This window comes from Pseudoliparis swirei, chromosome 24, assembly GCF_029220125.1.
Source record: "Pseudoliparis swirei isolate HS2019 ecotype Mariana Trench chromosome 24, NWPU_hadal_v1, whole genome shotgun sequence".
In the NCBI taxonomy this organism is placed as follows: Eukaryota; Metazoa; Chordata; class Actinopteri; order Perciformes; family Liparidae; genus Pseudoliparis; species Pseudoliparis swirei.
In genome coordinates, this window is record NC_079411.1 from 30,310,454 (window position 1) to 30,330,010 (window position 19,557).

The window sequence follows — 19,557 nt, forward strand, 5'->3', positions numbered from 1 at the left end:
CTTGTGGATCGGTTGTCTACTTGGCTGTGGATCGCTACTTGCTTGTGGATCGGTTGTCTACTTGCTTGTGGATCGGTAGTCTACTTGCTTGTGATCGTTCACTTGCTTGTGGATCGTAGATTGTCCGGTTGTCTACTTGCTTGTGGATCGGTAGTCTACTTGCTTGTGGATCGGTAGACTACTTGCTTGTGGATCGCTGTCTACTTGCTTGTGGATCGTTCACTGCTTGTGGATCGTAGTCTACTTGCTTGTGGATCTCACTCTTGTGGATCGTTGTCTACTTGCTTGTGGATCGGTAGTCTACTTGCTTGTGGATCGGTAGTCTACTTGTGGATCGGTTGTCTACTTGCTTGTGGATCGGTTGTCTACTTGCTTGTGGATCGGTAGTCTACTTGCTTGTGGATCGCTGTCTACTTGCTTGTGGATCGTAGACTACTTGCTTGTGGATCGTAGTCTACTTGCTTGTGGATCGGTAGTCTACTTGTGGATCGTAGTCTACTTGTGGATCAGTTTGTGGATGGATCAGTCTACTTGCTTGTGGATCGTAGTTCATTGCTTGTGGATCGGTTCTACTTGCTTGTGGATCGGTAGACTACTTGCTGCTTGTGGATCGGTTGTCTACTTGCTTGTGGATCGGTTGTCTACTTGCTTGTGGATCGTAGATCACTTGGTGGATCAGACTACTTGCTTGTGGATCGGTAGTCTACTTGCTTGTGGATCGTAGTCTACTTGCTTGTGGATCGGTAGTCTACTTGCTTGTGATCTGTCTACTTGTCTACTTGTGGATCGGTAGTCTACTTGCTTGTGGATCGGTAGTCTACTTGCTTGTGGATCGTTGTCTACTTGCTTGTGGATCACTATCTTGTACCTTGTGGATCGGTAGTCTACTTGCTTGTGGATCGGTAGACTACTTGCTTGTGGATCGTTGTTCACTTGCTTGTGGATCGGTAGTCTACTTGATGTGGATCGGTAGTCCACTTGCTTTATGTGGATCGGTAGTCTACTTGCTTGTGGATCGGTAGTCTACTTGCTTGTGGATCGGTTGTCTACTTGCTTGTGGATCGGTAGACTACTTGCTTGTGGATCGGTTGTCTACTTGCTTGTGGATCGGTAGTCTACTTGCTTGTGGATCGGTAGACTACTTGCTTGTGGATCGGTTGTCTACTTGTTTGTGGATCGTTGTCTACTTGCTTGTGGATCGGTAGACTACTTGCTTGTGGATCGGTTGTTCATTTGCTTGTGGATCGGTTGTTCACGCTTGTGGATCGGTAGTTCACTTGCTTGTGGATCGGTAGTCTACTTGCTTGTGGATCGGTTGTCTACTTGCTTGTGGATCGTCTACTTGCTTGTGGATCGTAGATCTTGCTTGTGGATCGGTAGTCTACTTGCTTGTGGATCGGTAGACTACTTGCTTGTGGATCGGTAGACTACTTGCTTGTGGATCGGTTGTCTACTTGCTTGTGGATCGGTAGTCTACTTGCTTGTGGATCGGTTGTTCACTTGCTTGTGGATCGGTAGTCTACTTGCTTGTGGATCGGTAGACTACTTGCTTGTGGATCGGTAGACTACTTGCTTGTGGATCGGTAGTCTACTTGCTTGTGGATCGGTAGTCTACTTGCTTGTGGATCGGTAGTCTACTTGCTTGTGGATCGGTTGTCTACTTGCTTGTGGATCGGTAGTCTACTTGCTTGTGGATCGGTTGTCTACTTGCTTGTGGATCGGTAGTCTACTTGCTTGTGGATCGGTAGTCTACTTGCTTGTGGATCGGTTGTTCATTTGCTTGTGGACCGGAAGTCTGCTTGCTTGTGGAGCGGTTGTCTACTTGCTTGAGGATCGGTAGTCTACTTGCTTGTGGATCGCAGTCTACTTGCTTGTGGATCGGTTGACTACTTGTTGTGGATCGGTAGTCTACTTGCTTGTGGATCAGTAGTTCATTGTGGATCTGTGGATCGGTTGTCTACTTGCTTGTGGATCGGTAGACTACTTTGTGGATCGGTTGTCTACTTGCTTGTGGATCGGTAGTCTACTTGCTTGTGGATCGGTAGTCTACTTGCTTGTGGATCGGTAGACTTGTTGTGGATCGTTGTCTACTTGCTTGTGGATCGGTTCACTTGCTTGTGGATCAGTTGTCTACTTGCTTGTGGATCGTAGTCTACTTGCTTGTGGATCGTAGACTACTTGCTTGTGTATCGTTTTTCTTCTTGTTTGTGGATCGGTAGACTACTTGCTTGTGGATCGGTAGTCTACTTGCTTGTGGATCGGTAGTCTACTTGCTTGTGGATCGTAGTCTACTTGCTTGTGGATCGGTAGACTACTTGCTTGTGGATCGGTTGTTCACTTGCTTGTGGATCGTAGACTACTTGCTTGTGGATCGTTGGTTCTACTTGCTTGTGGATCGGTTGTCTACTTGCTTGTGGATCGATAGTCTACTTGCTTGTGGACCGGTAGTCTACTTGCTTGTGGATCGGTAGTCACTTGCTTGTGGATCGTTGTTCATTGGTTGTGGATCGGTAGTCTACTTGCTTGTGGATCGTAGATCACTTGCTTGTGGATCGTAGTCTACTTGCTTGTGGATCGTAGTCTACTTGCTTGTGATCGGTAGTCTACTTGCTTGTGGATCGTCTACTTGCTTGTGGATCGGTAGTCTACTTGCTTGTGGATCGTAGTTCACTTGCTTGTGGATCGTAGTCTACTTGCTTGTGGATCGGTTGTCTACTTGCTTGTGGATCGGTAGTCTACTTGCTTGTGGATCGTTGTTCATTTGGATCGGTAGACTACTTGCTTGTGGATCGGTAGTCTACTTGCTTGTGGATCGGTTGTCTCCTTGCTTGTGGATCGGTAGACTACTTGTGTGGATCGGTTACTTGCTTGTGGATCGGTAGTCTACTTGCTTGTGGATCGGTAGTCTACTTGCTTGTGGACGGTAGTCTACTTGTTGTGGATCGGTAGTCTACTTGCTTGTGGATCGTTGTTCACTTGCTTGTGGATCGGTAGTCTACTTGCTTGTGGATCGTATTGTGGATCGGTAGTACTTGTGGATCGTCTACTTGCTTGTGGATCGGTAGTCTACTTGCTTGTGGATCGGTAGTCTACTTGCTTGTGGATCGGTAGTTCACTTGCTTGTGGATCGGTAGTCTACTTGCTTGTGGATCGTTGTCTACTTGCTTGTGGATCGGTAGTCTACTTGCTTGTGGATCGGTAGTCTACTACTTGTGGATCGTTGTCTACTTGCTTGTGGATCGGTAGACTACTTGCTTGTGGATCGGTAGTTCACTTGCTTGTGGATCGTAGACTACTTGTTTGTGGATCGGTTGTCTACTTGCTTGTGGATCGGTAGTCTACTTGCTTGTGGATCGGTAGTCTACTTGCTTGTGGATCGTTGTCTACTTGCTTGTGGATCGCAGTTCACTTGCTTGTGGATCGTAGTCTACTTGCTTGTGGATCGGTTACTTGCTTGTGGATCGGTAGTCTACTTGCTTGTGGATCGGTAGTTCACTTGCTTGTGGATCGGTTGTCTACTTGCTTGTGGATCGGTAGACTTGCTTGTGGATCTGTTCATTGTTGCTTGTGGATCGGTAGTCTACTTGCTTGTGGATCGGTAGTCTACTTGCTTGTGGATCGTTGTCTACTTGCTTGTGGATCGGTAGTCTACTTGCTTGTGGATCGGTAGTTCACTACTTGCTTGTGGATCGGTTCTACTTGCTTGTGGATCGGTAGTCTACTTGCTTGTGGATCGTTGTCTACTTGCTTGTGGATCGGTAGTCTACTTGCTTGTGGATCGGTTGATCACAGGATTGTGTATCGTTGTCTACTTGCTTGTGGATCAAGGTTCACGCTTGTGGATCGGTAGTCTACTTGCTTGTGGATCGGTGTCTACTTGCTTGTGGATCGGTAGTCTACTGCTTGTGGATCGTTGTCTACTTGCTTGTGGATCGGTAGTCTACTTGCTTGTGATCGGTTGTCTACTTGCTTGTGGATCGGTAGTCTACTTGCTTGTGGATCGGTTGTCTGCCAGGATCGTAGTTCACTGCTTGTGGATCGTTGTTCACTTGCTTGTGGATCGTAGACTACTTGCTTGTGGCTTGTGATCAAGGTTCACTAAGCTGTGGATCGTAGTCTACTTGCTTGTGGACTGTTGTCTACTTGCTTGTGGATCGGCAGTCTACTTGCTTGTGGATCGTTGTCTACTTGCGGATCAAGGTCTACTTGCTTGTGATCGGCAGACTACTTGTCACTGTGATCACTGTGATCGCTCACTGTTAAGATCACTGCACTGCCATCACTGGCTCAGGACCATCAGGACGAGGCTTCACAGCCTGAACAAGCCACAACCGAGAGGATTAAAGACTGCAGGTCAGCAAGACACAGAGGAACACAGCTCTATTGGTTATCAGCTGTGAGGCTCTTCAGAGGAGGCGGTCAACTGATGAGTTCGGCTGCAGTGAAGCCACACTGTGAGGAGCATTTCACTCCTCAGCCTCACAGCCTGTCAGTATTTGAATAATCGATAAACATTAATTTTACCATATGCTATAATGGGAATATGTAATGTTTTTATTTCATGTATTATAATCTGAGTCCTCTAATATTAGTATTTTAATATTAATAAGTAGTAAAATAACCACACGTCCAAACATTCCATATGTCTCTTTGGCCCACTGCTGGGTCTCTGTTCTGGAAAAACACTTTCAAACACCTTTAAAGACGTTGATAGTGTTGAAGCGCCTGTGAGCTGCGTGTCCGCCTCAGGCAGCAGGAGGATCGCCTGTGTGTTCAGACCCGCCTCCCCAACGCCTTATAATTCCATTGCGGTTACATTTAATATCCCAGAGCGCTGTTGAGGCTGTTACCAGGTGCTCCGAGAACTGACATTACAATGTCCCACCGCCCATTAAATGCACCTGTAGCTTGGTAGTCCTGTGGGTTCTGTGGAAGTCCTGTGGGTCCTGTGGGTCCTGTTGGTGCTGTGGGTCCTGTGGGTTCTGTGGGTCCATCCAACCTGTGGGTCCTGTGGGTCCTGGGACTTATCTGGGTTCTGGGGTGCTGTGGGTCCTGTGGGGTGCTGTGGGTCCTGTGGGGTCCTGTGGGTGCTGTTATGCTGTGGGTCCCTGTGGGTCCTGTGGGTGCTGTGGGTTCATGTGGGTCCTGTGGTGGGGCGCTGTGGGTTCTGGAAGGGAACCTGTGGGTCCTGTGGGTTCTGTGGGTCCTGCCTGGAAGCAATCCTGTGGGTCCGGGGTTCTGTGGGGTGCTGTGGGTCCTGTGGGTGCTGTGGGTGCTGTGGGTCCTGGTGGGTCCTGTGGGGTGCTGTGGGTTCTGTGGGTTCCTGTGTCCCAGGTGCCAAAATCTGGGTCCTGTGGGTTCTGTGGGTGCTGTGGGTCCTGTGGGTTCTGTGGGGTTCTGTTCTGCAGGGTCCTGTGGGTCCTGGGGTTCTGCCAGGGTCCTGTGGGTCCTGGGGTTGGTGCCAGTCTCACTGTGGGTGCCTGTGGGGTCCTGTGGGTTCCAGGTGGGTGCTGCCAGTCCTGTGTGGGTGCTGTGGGTCCTGTAAGCTGGGGTCCTGTGGTGTGCTGTGGGTTCTGGGTGGGGTGCTGTGGGTTCTGTGGGTTCTGTGGGTGCCAGGGTCCTAAAGCTGGGTGCTGTGGGGTCCTGTGGGTGCTGTGGGTTCCAGGTGCTGTGGGGTCCTGTGGGTGCCTGTGGGTCCTGTGGGTCCTGTGGGGTGCTGTGGGTGCTAGTCCCAAAATGCTGTGGTCCTGTGGCTTCTGTGGCTCCTGTGGGTGCTGTGGGTTCTGTGGGGTGCTGGGGTCCTGTGGGTGGGGGTGCTGTGGGTGCTGTGGGTCCTGGGAAAGGGTTCTAAAGTCCTGTGGGTGCTGTGGGGTGCTGTGGGTCTCTGTGGGTCCTGTGGGTGCTGTGTGCTGTGTCTGTGGGTGCTGTGGGTTCTGTGGGTCCCAGGGGTGCTGTGGGTGCTGTGGGTTCTGGGGTGCTGTGGGTTCTGGGGTCCTGTGGGTGCTGTGGGTGCTGTGGGTCCCAGGGTTCTGTGGGTGCTGTGGGGTCCTGTGGTTCTGGGGTTCAGGTGCTGTGGGTCCTGTGGTGCTGTGGCCTGTGGCTTCTGTGCTGTGGGTCCCAGGTGCTGGGTCCTGTGGGTCTGTGGGTCCTGTGGGTCCTGTGGGTCCTGTGGGAAGCTGTGGGTCCTGTGGGTCCTGTGGGTCCCTGTGGGTGCTGTGGGTGCCAGGGTCCTGTGGGTCCCAGGAAAAGGGGTTCTGTGGGTCCTGTGGGTTCTGTGGGGTCCTGTGGGTCCTGTGGGTCCTGTGGGTCCTGTGGGTCCAACCTGTGGGCGCGGGTGCTGGTGGTCGGTTATCATCATGAGAGTACAGCATAAGAGAACCGAATGGATGATGAGCCTAGAACTCCGAGTCGTGTCCGTAGTCGACGGTCGGGCCCTCTGCGTCAGGTGAAGCTACCTTCATCGCAGGTTGTTCTGGGCTGTAGAATACACTGACTTTAAAGGAAAGGTGTGTGTGTGTGAAGCATGGACAACAGAGTTCTGGTGTGGGCAACAACTTCCCGAGAGGTTCTGGAACCATGACCCATTGTTTTGAAGCTGTCCTGGCCTGCCCAGTAACCTCATGAGCAGGACCAGCAGGACGCTGCAGCCGGGCCCCACGCCTGCAGCCGGGCTCCACGTTGCCAGCCTGGGCTCCACGCTGCAGCCGGGGCCCCACGCTGCAGCCGGGGCCCCACGCTGCAGCCGGGGCTCCACGCTGCAGCCGGGGCCCCACGCCGCAGCAAGCCTCCTTTCTGATCACAGTACTTCAGTATCTCAGAAGCTCAGAGATAGTTCGCAATGTCTAGCGGCGAGGTCATGCCATTTTAGATAATGCTGGGCAGAAGGCCATGGGGTCTTGCTATGGTCTCCTGGCTGTACTTTCTGTGCAAATAGAGAATACAATAGAGGCTGATGGATCTGAACGCCCCACACACAATAACCTCACACAATCTGTAATTGCATCGTTTCACTTTCATCCCAGGACCCAAGGGTGCCTGTGATGGTGGATCAGGAAGGGGGGGTTCTGTTGGCAGGAGCACTAGCACTGGAATGCTGCATTGTTTTGAAGGGGCACATTTCAGCCATTGGTTGTTATGGTAATCTAGAGACTGTGCACAGAAGCAGTTAGAGAAATGATGAGTGAAAGACAGATACAGAGGAAGATGGATAGAGAGAGATATAGAGACAGAGAGATAGAGGGAGAAAGAGAGGATAGAGGGAGAAAGAGAAATAGGAGAGACAGAGATAGAGGGAGAAAGAGGGATAAAGGGAGAAAGAGAAATAGAGAGACAGAGATAGAGGGAGAAAGAGAGAGGATAAAGGGGAGAAAGAGAAATAGAGAGACAGAGATAGAGGGAGAAAGAGAGGGATAGGAGAAAGAGAGAGATAGAAAGACAGAGATAGAGGGAGAAAGAGAGAAACTGAGAGATAGAGAGAGTTAGTTGGGCACAGGCGGGTCTTAAAACATATTTAATTGGAAGTAACTTTCTTTCACTTTCTTGATAACTTGAACGCATTTCTTTACTTTCTCAGGTGTAAAGTCTTCCATGTGCCGTGTGTCAACAAGGTACCAACCTGTTGGAATATACAGTAAGGGACCACTTGACCCTTATGACCCTGAATGTCCCAAGTGTCCTGCCTCCACGGCAGCCTCCTGAGAAGCTCAGGGAGCCTCGGAGTTCTTGCAGCCTGCCAACATGAGAAGTTAACATGAGACATCGAGTTTGGTCCTCTGCACTATGATGCACTGAGCTGCACCATGATGCGCACTGAGATGCACTATGATGCAACTATAATGCACTAAGATGCACTATGATGCACTGAGATGCACCATAATGCACTGAGATGCAATTGGAGATTCACTATGATGCACTTGGAGATTCACTTATGATGCACTCGAGCTGCACTACACATGATGCAGTGAGATGCACTATGATGCACTATAATGCACTAAGATGCAACTGAGATGCTACTATGATGCACTGAGATGCACTATAATGCACTGAGATGCAATTGAGATTCACTATGATGCACTGAGATCTCACTAATGATGGCACTGAGATGCAACCATGATGCACTGAGATGCAATTATGATGCACTATGATGCAACTGAGATGCACTATAATGCACCTGAGATGCACTGAGACACTATGATGCAACTGAGACATCACTATGATGCAACTGAGATGCACTATGATGCACTGAGATGACAACTATGATGCACTGAGATGCACTGAGATGCACTTATGATGCACTATGATGCACTATAATGCACTGGAGATGCACTTGATTCACTATGATGCACTGAGATGCACTATGATGTACCGAGATGCACTGAGATGCACTATGATGCACTGAATCACTATGATGCAATGAACACAGACAAATTGAATCACTATGATGCACTGAGGTGCACTGAGATGCACTATGGTGCACTGAGATGTACTATGGTGCACTGAATCACTATGATGCACTGGAATCACTATGATGCACTATGATGCACTGAATCACTACGGCGCAATTTATGAGATGCACTGAAAATTTATGCACTGAGATGCACTGAGATGCAATATGATGCACTGAGATGCACTATGATGCACTGAGATGCACGATGATGCACTGAGTTGCACTGAGATGCACTATGGATGCACTGAGATGCAACAGACAACACACTGGAGCGCAATTATGACGCACTGAGCTGCAATTATGATGCACCATAATGCACTGAGTTGCACTATGATGCACTGAGATGCACTATGATGCACTGAGCTGCAGAGATGCACGATGATGTACTGAGATGCACTATGATGCACTGAGATGCACGATGATGCACTGCGATGCACGATGATGCACTGAGATGCACTAAATGCACTATAATGTATCGGCTGATGTACTAAGATGCACTATGATGCACGATGATGCACTGAGATCCACGATATGCACTGAGATGCACGAGCGATGCATCATGATGCACTATGATGCACCTGAGATGCACCAAATGCACCCAATGCACGACATGATGTACTGAGATGCACTATGACGTGCACTTACGGATGCACGATGATGCACTGAGATGCATCGATGATGCACTGAGATGCAATTTAAGATGCACTGAATCACTACTAAGTGGATGCACTGACTCACTATGATGCACTGAATCACTATGATGCACTGAGATGCACGATGATGCACTGAATCACTATGATGCACCTGGAGATGCACGATGATGCACTGAATCACTATGATGCAACTGAGATGCACTATGATGCACTATGATGCACTGGAGATGCACCTTTATGATGCATCATTGAGATGCACTGAGATGCACTATGATGCAACTGAGATGCACTATGATGCACTATGATGCACTGAGATGTACTATGATGCACTGAGATGCACTGAGATGCAACTATGATGCACTGAGATGCACTATGATGCACTGAGATGCACTATGATGCACTGAGATGCACTATGATGCACTGAGATGCACTATGATGCACTATGATGCACTGAGATGCAGTATGATGCACTGAGATGCGACTCATGATGCACCATGATGCACTGAGATGCACTATGATGCAACTGAGATGTACTATGATGCACTGAATCGCTTAAGATGCAACTTGAGATGCACTAAGTGATGCACTGAGATGCACTGAGATGCACTAAGTCTGCAGTGTGCATCTTCTACCTGTGAGAAGTAGACTACTGACTACTTGGATCCTGCTAAGTATCTTCTTTAAACTAGTTTGATCTGCTAAGTTACTGTTGTATTTGTTGTTTGAAGCTGCTAGGATTGTTAGTCTGTCCTGTTTTAGGATTTGTTTATAGCAGAGCTGTGTCCTGTTTCCCCTGGACACTCTGACTACTTTGGATCCAAGCATAAGTATCTTTGTTTAAAACTAGTTTCATCTGCTAAATTACTGTTGTATTTGTTGTTTGAAGCTGCTAGATTGTTAGTCTGTCCTGTTTTAGGATTTGTTTTTGGGAGATAGTTGAGTCCCGTGTTCCGACACCGGAATCTTCATACTGATTGGACGAAAGCGTCATCACCTGGTTTCTATTGAGGCCGTCATTTGAATACCATATGGGCAAGGGGCGGTGTGTCAACGCGGCTGGAGGTAATTGGCACCAACTTGGGCTCATAACCGATCGGGCCTTGTGCTGCCAGCGTGACTGAGGACGAAGACTGAGGACAAAGACATAGGGAGTCTTCTCGTTGGAGTCGGGTGACTGGAGGACAAAGACATAGGAGTCTTCCAAGGAGTCTTTCGTGGGTGGCTGGAGTATTTCATTTTTTGTGAATATGTGTGTCTTTTCCATACCTGTGCGTATCTCACTGTAGTTGGCTATAGGACTCAAGCTCATTCAGCGTACCGAACCCCTCCTCTGTTCTCCTTCCTACCCGCTTGTAGCACGCCCGAGGCCGCCACCTGTGGGGTTTCCAGCACCAAGGATCCGGGCCAGACAGCACGAGGTTTGCTCTCCAAGACATGTTTTATTGGCCCACACACTTACAACCAAGCAGATCAAGAAAACACGCGGCTCTGCTCACCTCTCCTCTCCACCTCGAGTGGCAGCTTTATATAGGTGGCCTCGGCTGCTGGAGATTGCCAATCACCAGCAGCCGAGGCCAAATCAGCACACAGCTGCCACACTCCCCACCACTTCCTGATTTAGGGTCGACCCTCCTGCTCAATCCTACTTCCCCCTCACGAGAGCTTGGGCATGGAGGAGGCCCAGACCGCCCTGGGACCGACAATGCCTCGGCCGGAGGGGGCCCCTGGGCCTGACTGGGCTTAGGGAGGTGGGGGCTCTGGGGTTCGGACGGGAGCTGATCACTGGGTCCGAACGGGGAGCCGGGACCGCCGGGAAGGACGGCCGGGCGAGCTGTAGCTGGTACCTGACAGGGGCCCGGGATCCGAGAGTCGGCTCCTCCCCACGGGTCGGCCTCGGGGTCGGCAGCCCGACGGATCCTGACCTCGGGTTCGACGGGCAGCTCCGGACGGGTCCTGGACTTCAGCGGTCGGCAGCTCCCGACGCAGGTTCTGGACCTCGGGTTCTGCAGCTCCGCCGAGTCCTGGGGCTCTGGGTCCGCAGCTCCCGACGGCTCCCTGGACCTCAGGGGTCGGCAGCCCGACGGGTCCTGGGGCCTGGGGTCGGCCACCACTGACGGTCCTGACCTCGGGAATCGGGCAGCCCGACGGGTCCTGGGGCTCTGGGTCCGGCAGCTCCGACGGCTCCTGGACCGGCCCGCAGCTCCGACGGGTCCTGGGGCTCTGGGGTCGGCAGCTCGACGGGCCCCTGACCTCAGGGTCGGCAGCCCGACCGGTCCTGGGGCTCTGGGGTCGGCAGCCCGACGTGGTCCTGGACCTCGGGGTTCTGCAGCTCCGACGTGGTCCTGGGGCTCTGGGGTCCGCAATTCCCGGGACGGCTCCTGGGACTCGGGTCGCAGCCCGACGGGTCCTGGGGCTCAAATGGGGGTCGCAGCCCGACGGTCCTGGGGGCTCTGGGTCCGCAGCTCCGACGGCTCCTGGACCTCAGGGGTCGGCAGTCCCGACGGGTCCTGGGGCTCTGGGGTCGGGCAGCCCGACGGGTCCTGACCCTCGGGTTCTGCAGCCCGACGGGCTCCTGGACCTCAGGGGTCGGCAGCCCGACGGGTCCTGAGGCTCAAATGGGGTCGCAGCCCGATGGGTCCTGGACCTCGGGGTCGGCCAAGTGCGACGGGTCACGGGGAACGGGAGTCTGCTCCCAGCGGGTTTCGCTGAGGGTTCTCGAGGAACAGGCGTGCTCTCTCCGCCTGTGCCCAGCCCCCATCTCTATCTCGGCCAGTATCTGCCAAGCTGCTCATCAGCTCTTTCCTCCTGGTCTGGCTCCCTCCTCAGGCACTGGGTCCTCAGGGCCCCCACGTTGGGCTCCAATGTAGCACGCCCGAGGCCGCCACCCGTAAGGTTTCCCAGCACCAAGTGATCCGCCAGACAGCACGAGGTTTCGGCCCCAAGACATGTTTTATTGGCCTGCTGTCACACGGCACCAAGCAGACCGCGAAACACGCAGGCTCTCTAAGCTCACCTCTCCTCTCCACTCCTCGAAAGTGGCAGCTTTTATAGGTGGCTCTCGCTCGCTGAGTGATTGCCAATCACCAGCAGCCGAGGCCAAATCAGACACCAGCTGCCACACCGCCTCTACCTTACACCCAGTGCACCTTTGTCACAGGAGGCCTCTGGGAACGGTCAGTCAGCCAACCGCAAGGCTGACTCCTTCATCTCTGGCTTTGCCATGGAGCAGTCGCTGACTTCCTGGCTCCTTACTGAGACCTGGATCACAGCAGACAACACGCTCTACCCCGGCTGCTCTCTCCTCGGCCTTCTCCCTCTTCAGCCACACCAGACCCTCTGGTCGGGTGGAGCCACAGGTCATCTCATCTCACCCACATGTATGTTTCTCTCTTTACCCGCTGTCACTCTTTATCCCACTGACTTTTGGAGTTCCATGCTGTGATTGCACATTACTCATCCGCTCAACTGCACATTGTTGTTCTCTCACCCTGGTTCTCTTTTTTTGGGAGATTTCTTGAAGAGCTCGATCGCCCCTCCCCATTCGGACTTCTTCTGAATGCCCCCCGCCTCATCCTTCTGGGTGACTTCAACATCCAGACAGAGAAGTCATGTGATCTCTAACTCTTCCTGGGTCTTCCTTTAACCTCTCACCAGTCCCTCCTCCCACTCTCACAAAGCCGGCAACCACCTTGACTCCATGTCCACTAGAAGCTGCTCTACCTCTAACCTCACTGTGACCTCCTCTCCATGTCCACTTCCAGAAGCTGCTTCTACCTCTAACCTCACCGTGACTCCTCTCCATGGCCACTCAGAAGCTGCCCACCTCCAACCCTCACTGTGACTCCTCTCCATGTCCACTAGAAAGCTGCTCTATCTCTCAACCTCACTGTGACCTCTCCATGTCCACTCAGAAGCTGCCTCTACCTCTAACCTCACTGTGACTCCTCCATGTCCACTCAGAAGCTGCCTCTACCTCCTAACCTCACTGTGACTCCTCCATGTCCACTCAGAAGCTGCCTCTACCTCTAACCTCCTCACTGTGACCCTCCCCATGTCCACTAGAAGGCTGCCTCTACCTCTAACCTCACTGTGACCTCCTCTCCGTGTCCACTAGAAGCTGCTCTCACCTCTAACCCTCACTGTGACCTCTCCATGTCCACTAGAAGCTGCTTCACCTCTAACCTCACTGTGACCCTCCATGTCCACTAGAAGCTGCTCTACCCTCTAACTCCTCACTGTGACCCTCCTCCATGTCCACTTGTAGGCTGCCCACATCCTAACCTCATTGTGACTCCTCCTCCATGTCCACTCAGAAGCTGCCTCTATCTCTAACCTCACTGTGACCTCCTCTCCATGTCCACTCAGAAGCTGCTCTACCCTCTCTAACCTCAGTGTGACTCCTCTCCATGTCCACTAGAAGCTGCTCTACCTTCTAACCTTCACTGTGACTCCTCTCCATGTCTCTGATCACTTCTTTCCAATCTCTTTACTCTCTCTCGCCTCTGGTACTGACAACCCACACATATTTCGACATTGCAGATTCTGCACCTGTACGCTGCAACATTTGCACCCTCTGTCCCCCTCCCTCCTCTGGCCTCCTCTGGCCTCCCTCCTGTCCTCCTCTGTCCTCCTCCTCTGTCCCTCCTCTCTGGCCTCCTCTGTCCTCCCCTGTCCCCTCCTCTCTGGCCTCCTCTGTCCTCCTCTCTGTCCTCCCTCCCTGTCCTCCCTCTGTCCTCCTCTGTCCCTCCTCCCCTGGCCTCCTCTCTGTCCCTCCTCCCCTGTCCCTCCTCTGTCCTCCTCCTCTGTCCTCCTCTGTCCTCCCTCTGTCCCTCCTCCCTGGCCTCTGTCCCTCCTTTGTCCCTCCTCCCTGGCCTCCTCTGTCCCTCCCTCTCTGGCCTCCTCTGTCCTGCTCTCTGGTCCTCCTCTCTGGCCTCCTCTGTCCCTCCTCCCTGGCCTCCTCTGTCCCTCCTCCCTGGCCTCCTCTGTCCCTCCCTCCTCGGCCTCCTCTTGTCCCATCTGCTGTCCCTCAACTGGCTCCTTCTCACTCAAGGCGCATCCTAAACTCTGCCACAGACACTCTCCTCTCTTCCCTGTCTTCATCTCTTGATTCTCTTTGTCCTTTTAAGACAGGTAGACCGGGTTCGGAAATCCTCTCCTGCTCCGCGGGTTGTTTGGACTCGGTGCCACGAGAGAGCTTACCTCAAGTAGCTTAGCGATGGAAAGGAAATGGCGCTTAAATCGAATCAAGCCGAAGACTTCCGCTCTTCATCAATCTCTCCTCTCCTCCTTCACCTCTATCTCTGCAGCCAAAAGCCTGCCTCTACCTGACCAAAATTCAAGGTCTTCCTTCTCTAACCCTAAAAAACTCTTCTCTATCTTTTCCAACCTCCTTCATCCCCCTGGCCCCTCCTCCTTCCACCCTTCTGCCACTTTGTGACTACTTTACAAACAAGATAGACGACATCCGCTCCTCCCTTTACTTCAATCCATCTTCTATCACCTCACCAACACTAACTTCTTCATCCCCCTTCCTCTTCCTTTCACCCCTGTCTCCCCAATCAAGTTCTTAGTCAGTGACCTCCGCCCACCCACCACTCATGCCTTTTGACCCCTGTCTCACATCCTCCAGGCTGTTGCTCCTGACCTTCTGACCTTCCTCACCATCTTATTAACAGCTCCCTCTCAACTGGCTGTTTCCTCTGGAAGGAGGCTAGAGTCAACCCTCTCCTGAAGAAACCACTCGACCCGTCTGAAGTCAGCAACTACAGACCAGTCTCTTCTTCCTTTTCTCTCCAAAACTCTGGAGCTTAGCTAATCTTGCGCCCAAGTGTCCTCCTCCTGTCTCCACACAGTAGTAACAACCTTCTTGACCCTCGCCACCAGTTTGATTCAAGGCCGCCACCAACAGAGACTGGCCTCCTTGCTGTCTCTGAGCAGTTTCACCTGCCAGAGCAGCCTCTCTCCTCTCTGTCCTTATCCTTCACTCTGCTAGAGCATCCTCTCTCTCCTCTGGTCCTTGTCTCTTCACCTCTGCTAGAGCATCCTCTCTCTCTCCTCTGTCCTTATCCTTCTGGACCTTTCTGCAGCATTTGACACCGTGAACCACCAGATCCTGATCTCTTCTCTTCAGGACCTGGGATCTCAGGCACTGCACTCGCGCTATTCTCTTCCTACCTTAACGACCACAACTACCGGGTAACGTGGAGAGGATCTGTGTCTGATCCTTGTCCTCTCACTATGGGGTCCCTCAAGGCTCCGTCCTGGGTCCCCTCCTCTTCCTCTCACTACTGGGGTTCCTCAAGGCTCCGTCCTGGGTCCCCTCCTCTTCCTCTCACTATGGGGTTCCTCAAGGCTCCGTCCTGGGTCCCCTCCTCTTCCTCTCACTACTGGGGTTCCTCAAGGCTCCGTCCTGGGTCCCCTCCTCTTCCTCTCACTACTGGGGTTCCTCAAGGCTCCGTCCTGGGTCCCCTCCTCTTCCTCTCACTATGGGGTTCCTCAAGGCTCCGTCCTGGGTCCCCTCCTCTTCCTCTCACTACTGGGGTTCCTCAAGGCTCCGTCCTGGGTCCCCTCCTCTTCTCTCTGTACACAAATTCTCTCGGCTCTGTCATTCGTTCGCATGGCTTCTCCTACCATAGCTATGCTGATGACACCCAACTGATCTTCTCGTTTCCACCATCCGAAACACAGGTGGCGGCGCGAATCTCTGCCTATCTGACCGACATCTCTCAGTGGATGTTTGCTCACCACCTGAAGATCAACCCTGACAAGACCGAGCTACTATTCCTTCCAGGGAAAGGCTCCCCCACCCATGACCTGACTACCACCTTCAACAGCTCTGTGTTGGCCCCGCCCCCGACTGCCAGGAACCTCGGGGTGACACTAGACAGTCAACTCTGCTCGACAGCCAACATCACTGCGACAACGTTCCTGTAGGTCCATGCTGCACAACATCAGGAGAATACGGCCTCTTCTTACTCAGAAGGCGGCAGGTTCTGGTCCAGGCTCTGGTCATTTCACGCCTCGACTACTGCAACTCCCTCCTGGCTGGTCTACCTGCTAAGGCCATCCGACCTCTGCAGCTCATCCAGAATGCAGCAGCTCGACTGGTCTTCAGCCTCTTCACCCACACCACTCCGCCCTCCGATCTCTCCACTGGTTACCGGTGGCTGCTCGTATCCGCTTCAAAACACTGGTCCTGGCGCATCGTGCTCTGAACGGATCGGGCCCCGCCTACATCCGGGATATGGTCACACCGCACACCCGGCACGTCGCTCCGCCGGCAACAGCCAACCGACCTTGTGCCTCCTGCACCTCGAGCTCATCACTCTACATCCAGACTGTTTGCTGTCCTGCTCCTCAGTGGTGGAACGAGCTCCCCACTGACATCAGGACAGCAGAAAGTCTCTACATCTTCACCCGGAGACTGAAAACACACCTTTTCCGACTATATCTGGATTAAAACACAGATTTGCACTTCAGTGGCTCTTAAATAGCACTTACTTATGGTACTTTTGTCGTTCGACTATGTTGAGGAAATGTTACTTCCTGTATTCTTGTTGTTCTTAGTTTGTACTCTAGGTTGAAATGCACTTATTGTAAGTCGCTTTGGATAAAAGCGTCTGCTAAATGACATGTAATGTAAAAATGATGCACTATAATGCACTGAGATGCACTATAATGCACTGAGCTGCACTATGATGCACTATGATGCACATAGATGCACTATGATGCACTGAGATGCACTATGATGCACTGAGATGCACTATGATGCACTGAGATGCACTGAGATACACTAAAATGCACTATGATGCACTGAGATGCACTATGATGCACTGAGATGCACTGAGCGGCACTATGATGCACTGAGATGCACTAAAATGCACTATGATGCACTGAGATGCACTAAAATGCACTATGATGCACTATGATGCACTGAGATGCACTATGATGCACTGAGATGCACTGAGATGCACTATGATGCACTGAGATGCACTATGATGCACTGAGATGCACTGAGATGCACTATGATGCACTGAGATGCCATGGTGTTCTCTGGTACTCCACTCTTTCAGAGCAGCCTCTTCCTCTTCCTCTCAACACAGCGGATGGACGTGACGACCCGCTGCAGCACATGCAGCCACGTGGCTCGCTTGCAGCTGCATGCGTCCTCATCTACAAGAACACTTCATCAATGAGAAGGTGAGCAACGTTGCCGGTTGCCTAGCAACTGCTCAGTGCCAAGACATCCTCTGGCCTGTCCCTCCTGCTCAGTGTCCAGTGGCTCCACAGATTAAAGAACTCCAACACGGCGTGTTCATTTAAACTCTGACACGGCTCCGTCCGTCTGGACCTGAGTGTCTCTCACCTATAGGATAAAGTGGTTTTAATCTTCTCATCCACCTTCCTTCAAAGAGCGAATACTCATGTACCCTTGTGGATCGGTTGTCTACTTGCTTGTGGATCGGTAGTCTACTTGCTTGTGGATCGTTGTCTACTTGCTTGTGGATCGGTTGTCTACTTGTTGTGGATCGGTAGACTACTTGCTTGTGGATCGGTTGTCTACTTGCTTGTGGATCGGTAGACTACTTGCTTGTGGATCGGTTGTCTACTTGCTTGTGGATCGGTAGTCTACTTGCTTGTGGATCGGTTGTCTACTTGCTTGTGGATCGCAGTCTACTTGCTTGTGGATCGGTAGTCTACTTGCTTGTGGATCGGTAGTCTACTTGCTTGTGGATCGGTTGTCTACTTGCTTGTGGTTCGGTTGTCTACTTGCTTGTGGATCGGTTGTCTACTTGCTTGTGGATCGGTAGACTACTTGCTTGTGGATCGGTTGTCTACTTGCTTGTGGATCGGTAGTCTACTTGCTTGTGGATCGGTTGTCTACTTGCTTGTGGATCGGTTGTCTACTTGCTTGTGGATCGGTTGTCTACTTGCTTGTGGATCGGTAGACTACTTGCTTGTGGATCGGTTGTCTACTTGCTTGTGGATCGGTAGTCTACTTGCTTGTGGATCGGTAGTCTACTTGCTTGTGGATCGGTAGTCTACTTGCTTGTGGATCGGTAGACTACTTGCTTGTGGATCGGTACACTACTTGCTTGTGGATCGGTAGTCTACTTGCTTGTGGATCGGTAGTCTACTTGCTTGTGGATCGGTAGTCTACTTGCTTGTGGATCGGTAGTCTACTTGCTTGTGGATCGGTAGTCTACTTGCTTGTGGATCGGTAGTCTACTTGCTTGTGGATCGGTAGACTACTTGCTTGTGGATCGGTAGTCTACTTGCTTGTGGATCGGTAGACTACTTGCTTGTGGATCGGTAGTCTACTTGCTTGTGGATCGGTTGTCTACTTGCTTATGGATCGGTAGTCTACTTGCTTGTGGATCGGTTGTCTACTTGCTTGTGGATCGGTACTCTACTTGCTTGTGGATCGGTTGTCTACTTGCTTATGGATCGGTATTCTACTTGCTTGTGGATCGGTTGTCTACTTGCTTGTGGATCGGTAGTCTACTTGCTTGTGGATCGGTTGTCTACTTGCTTATGGATCGGTAGTCTACTTGCTTGTGGATCGGTTGTCTACTTGCTTGTGGATCGGTAGTCTACTTGCTTGTGGATCGGTTGTCTACTTGCTTATGGATCGGTAGTCTACTTGCTTGTGGATCGGTTGTCTACTTGCTTGTGGATCGGTAGTCTACTTGCTTGTGGATCGGTTGTCTACTTGCTTGTGGATCGGTAGACTACTTGCTTGTGGATCGGTTGTCTACTTGCTTGTGGATCGGTAGTCTACTTGCTTGTGGATCGGTAGTCTACTTGCTTGTGGATCGGTAGACTACTTGCTTGTGGATCGGTTGTCTACTTGCTTGTGGATCGGTAGTCTACTTGCTTGTGGATCGGTAGTCTACTTGCTTGTGGATCGGTAGTCTACTTGCTTGTGGATCGGTAGACTACTTGCTTGTGGATCGGTAGTCTACTTGCTTGTGGATCGGTAGTCTACTTGCTTGTGGATCGGTAATCTACTTGCTTGTGGATCGGTAGACTACTTGCTTGTGGATCGGTAGTCTACTTGCTTGTGGATCGGTAGTCTACTTGCTTGTGGATCGGTAGACTACTTGCTTGTGGATCGGTAGACTACTTGCTTGTGGATCGGTAGTCTACTTGCTTGTGGATCGGTAGACTACTTGCTTGTGGATCGGTTGTCTACTTGCTTGTGGATCGGTAGCCTACTTGCTTGTGGATCGGTAGACTACTTGCTTGTGGATCGGTTGTCTACTTGCTTGTGGATCGGTTGTCTACTTGCTTGTGGATCGGTAGACTACTTGCTTGTGGATTGGTTGTCTACTTGCTTGTGAATCGGTTGTCTACTTGCTTGTGGATCGGTTGTCTACTTGCTTGTGGATCGGTAGACTACTTGCTTGTGGATCGGTAGACTACTTGCTTGTGGATCGGTAGACTACTTGCTTGTGG

At 51.7% G+C, this 19,557-nt stretch overlaps 1 protein-coding gene across 1 annotated transcript; it reads right to left on the reverse strand.

The window, feature by feature from the left end:
• Positions 1–5,093: 5,093 nt before the first annotated feature.
• LOC130190304 (sporozoite surface protein 2-like) lies at positions 5,094–12,901 on the reverse strand. The gene is made up of 3 exons (XM_056409626.1): positions 12,886–12,901; positions 10,801–11,218; positions 5,094–6,108 (listed from the first exon to the last, which is right to left on the reverse strand). Exons 1-3 carry the CDS (start codon positions 12,899–12,901, stop codon positions 5,094–5,096), a joined length of 1,449 nt encoding a protein of 482 aa, XP_056265601.1.
• Between the last annotated feature and the right edge of the window lie 6,656 nt (positions 12,902–19,557).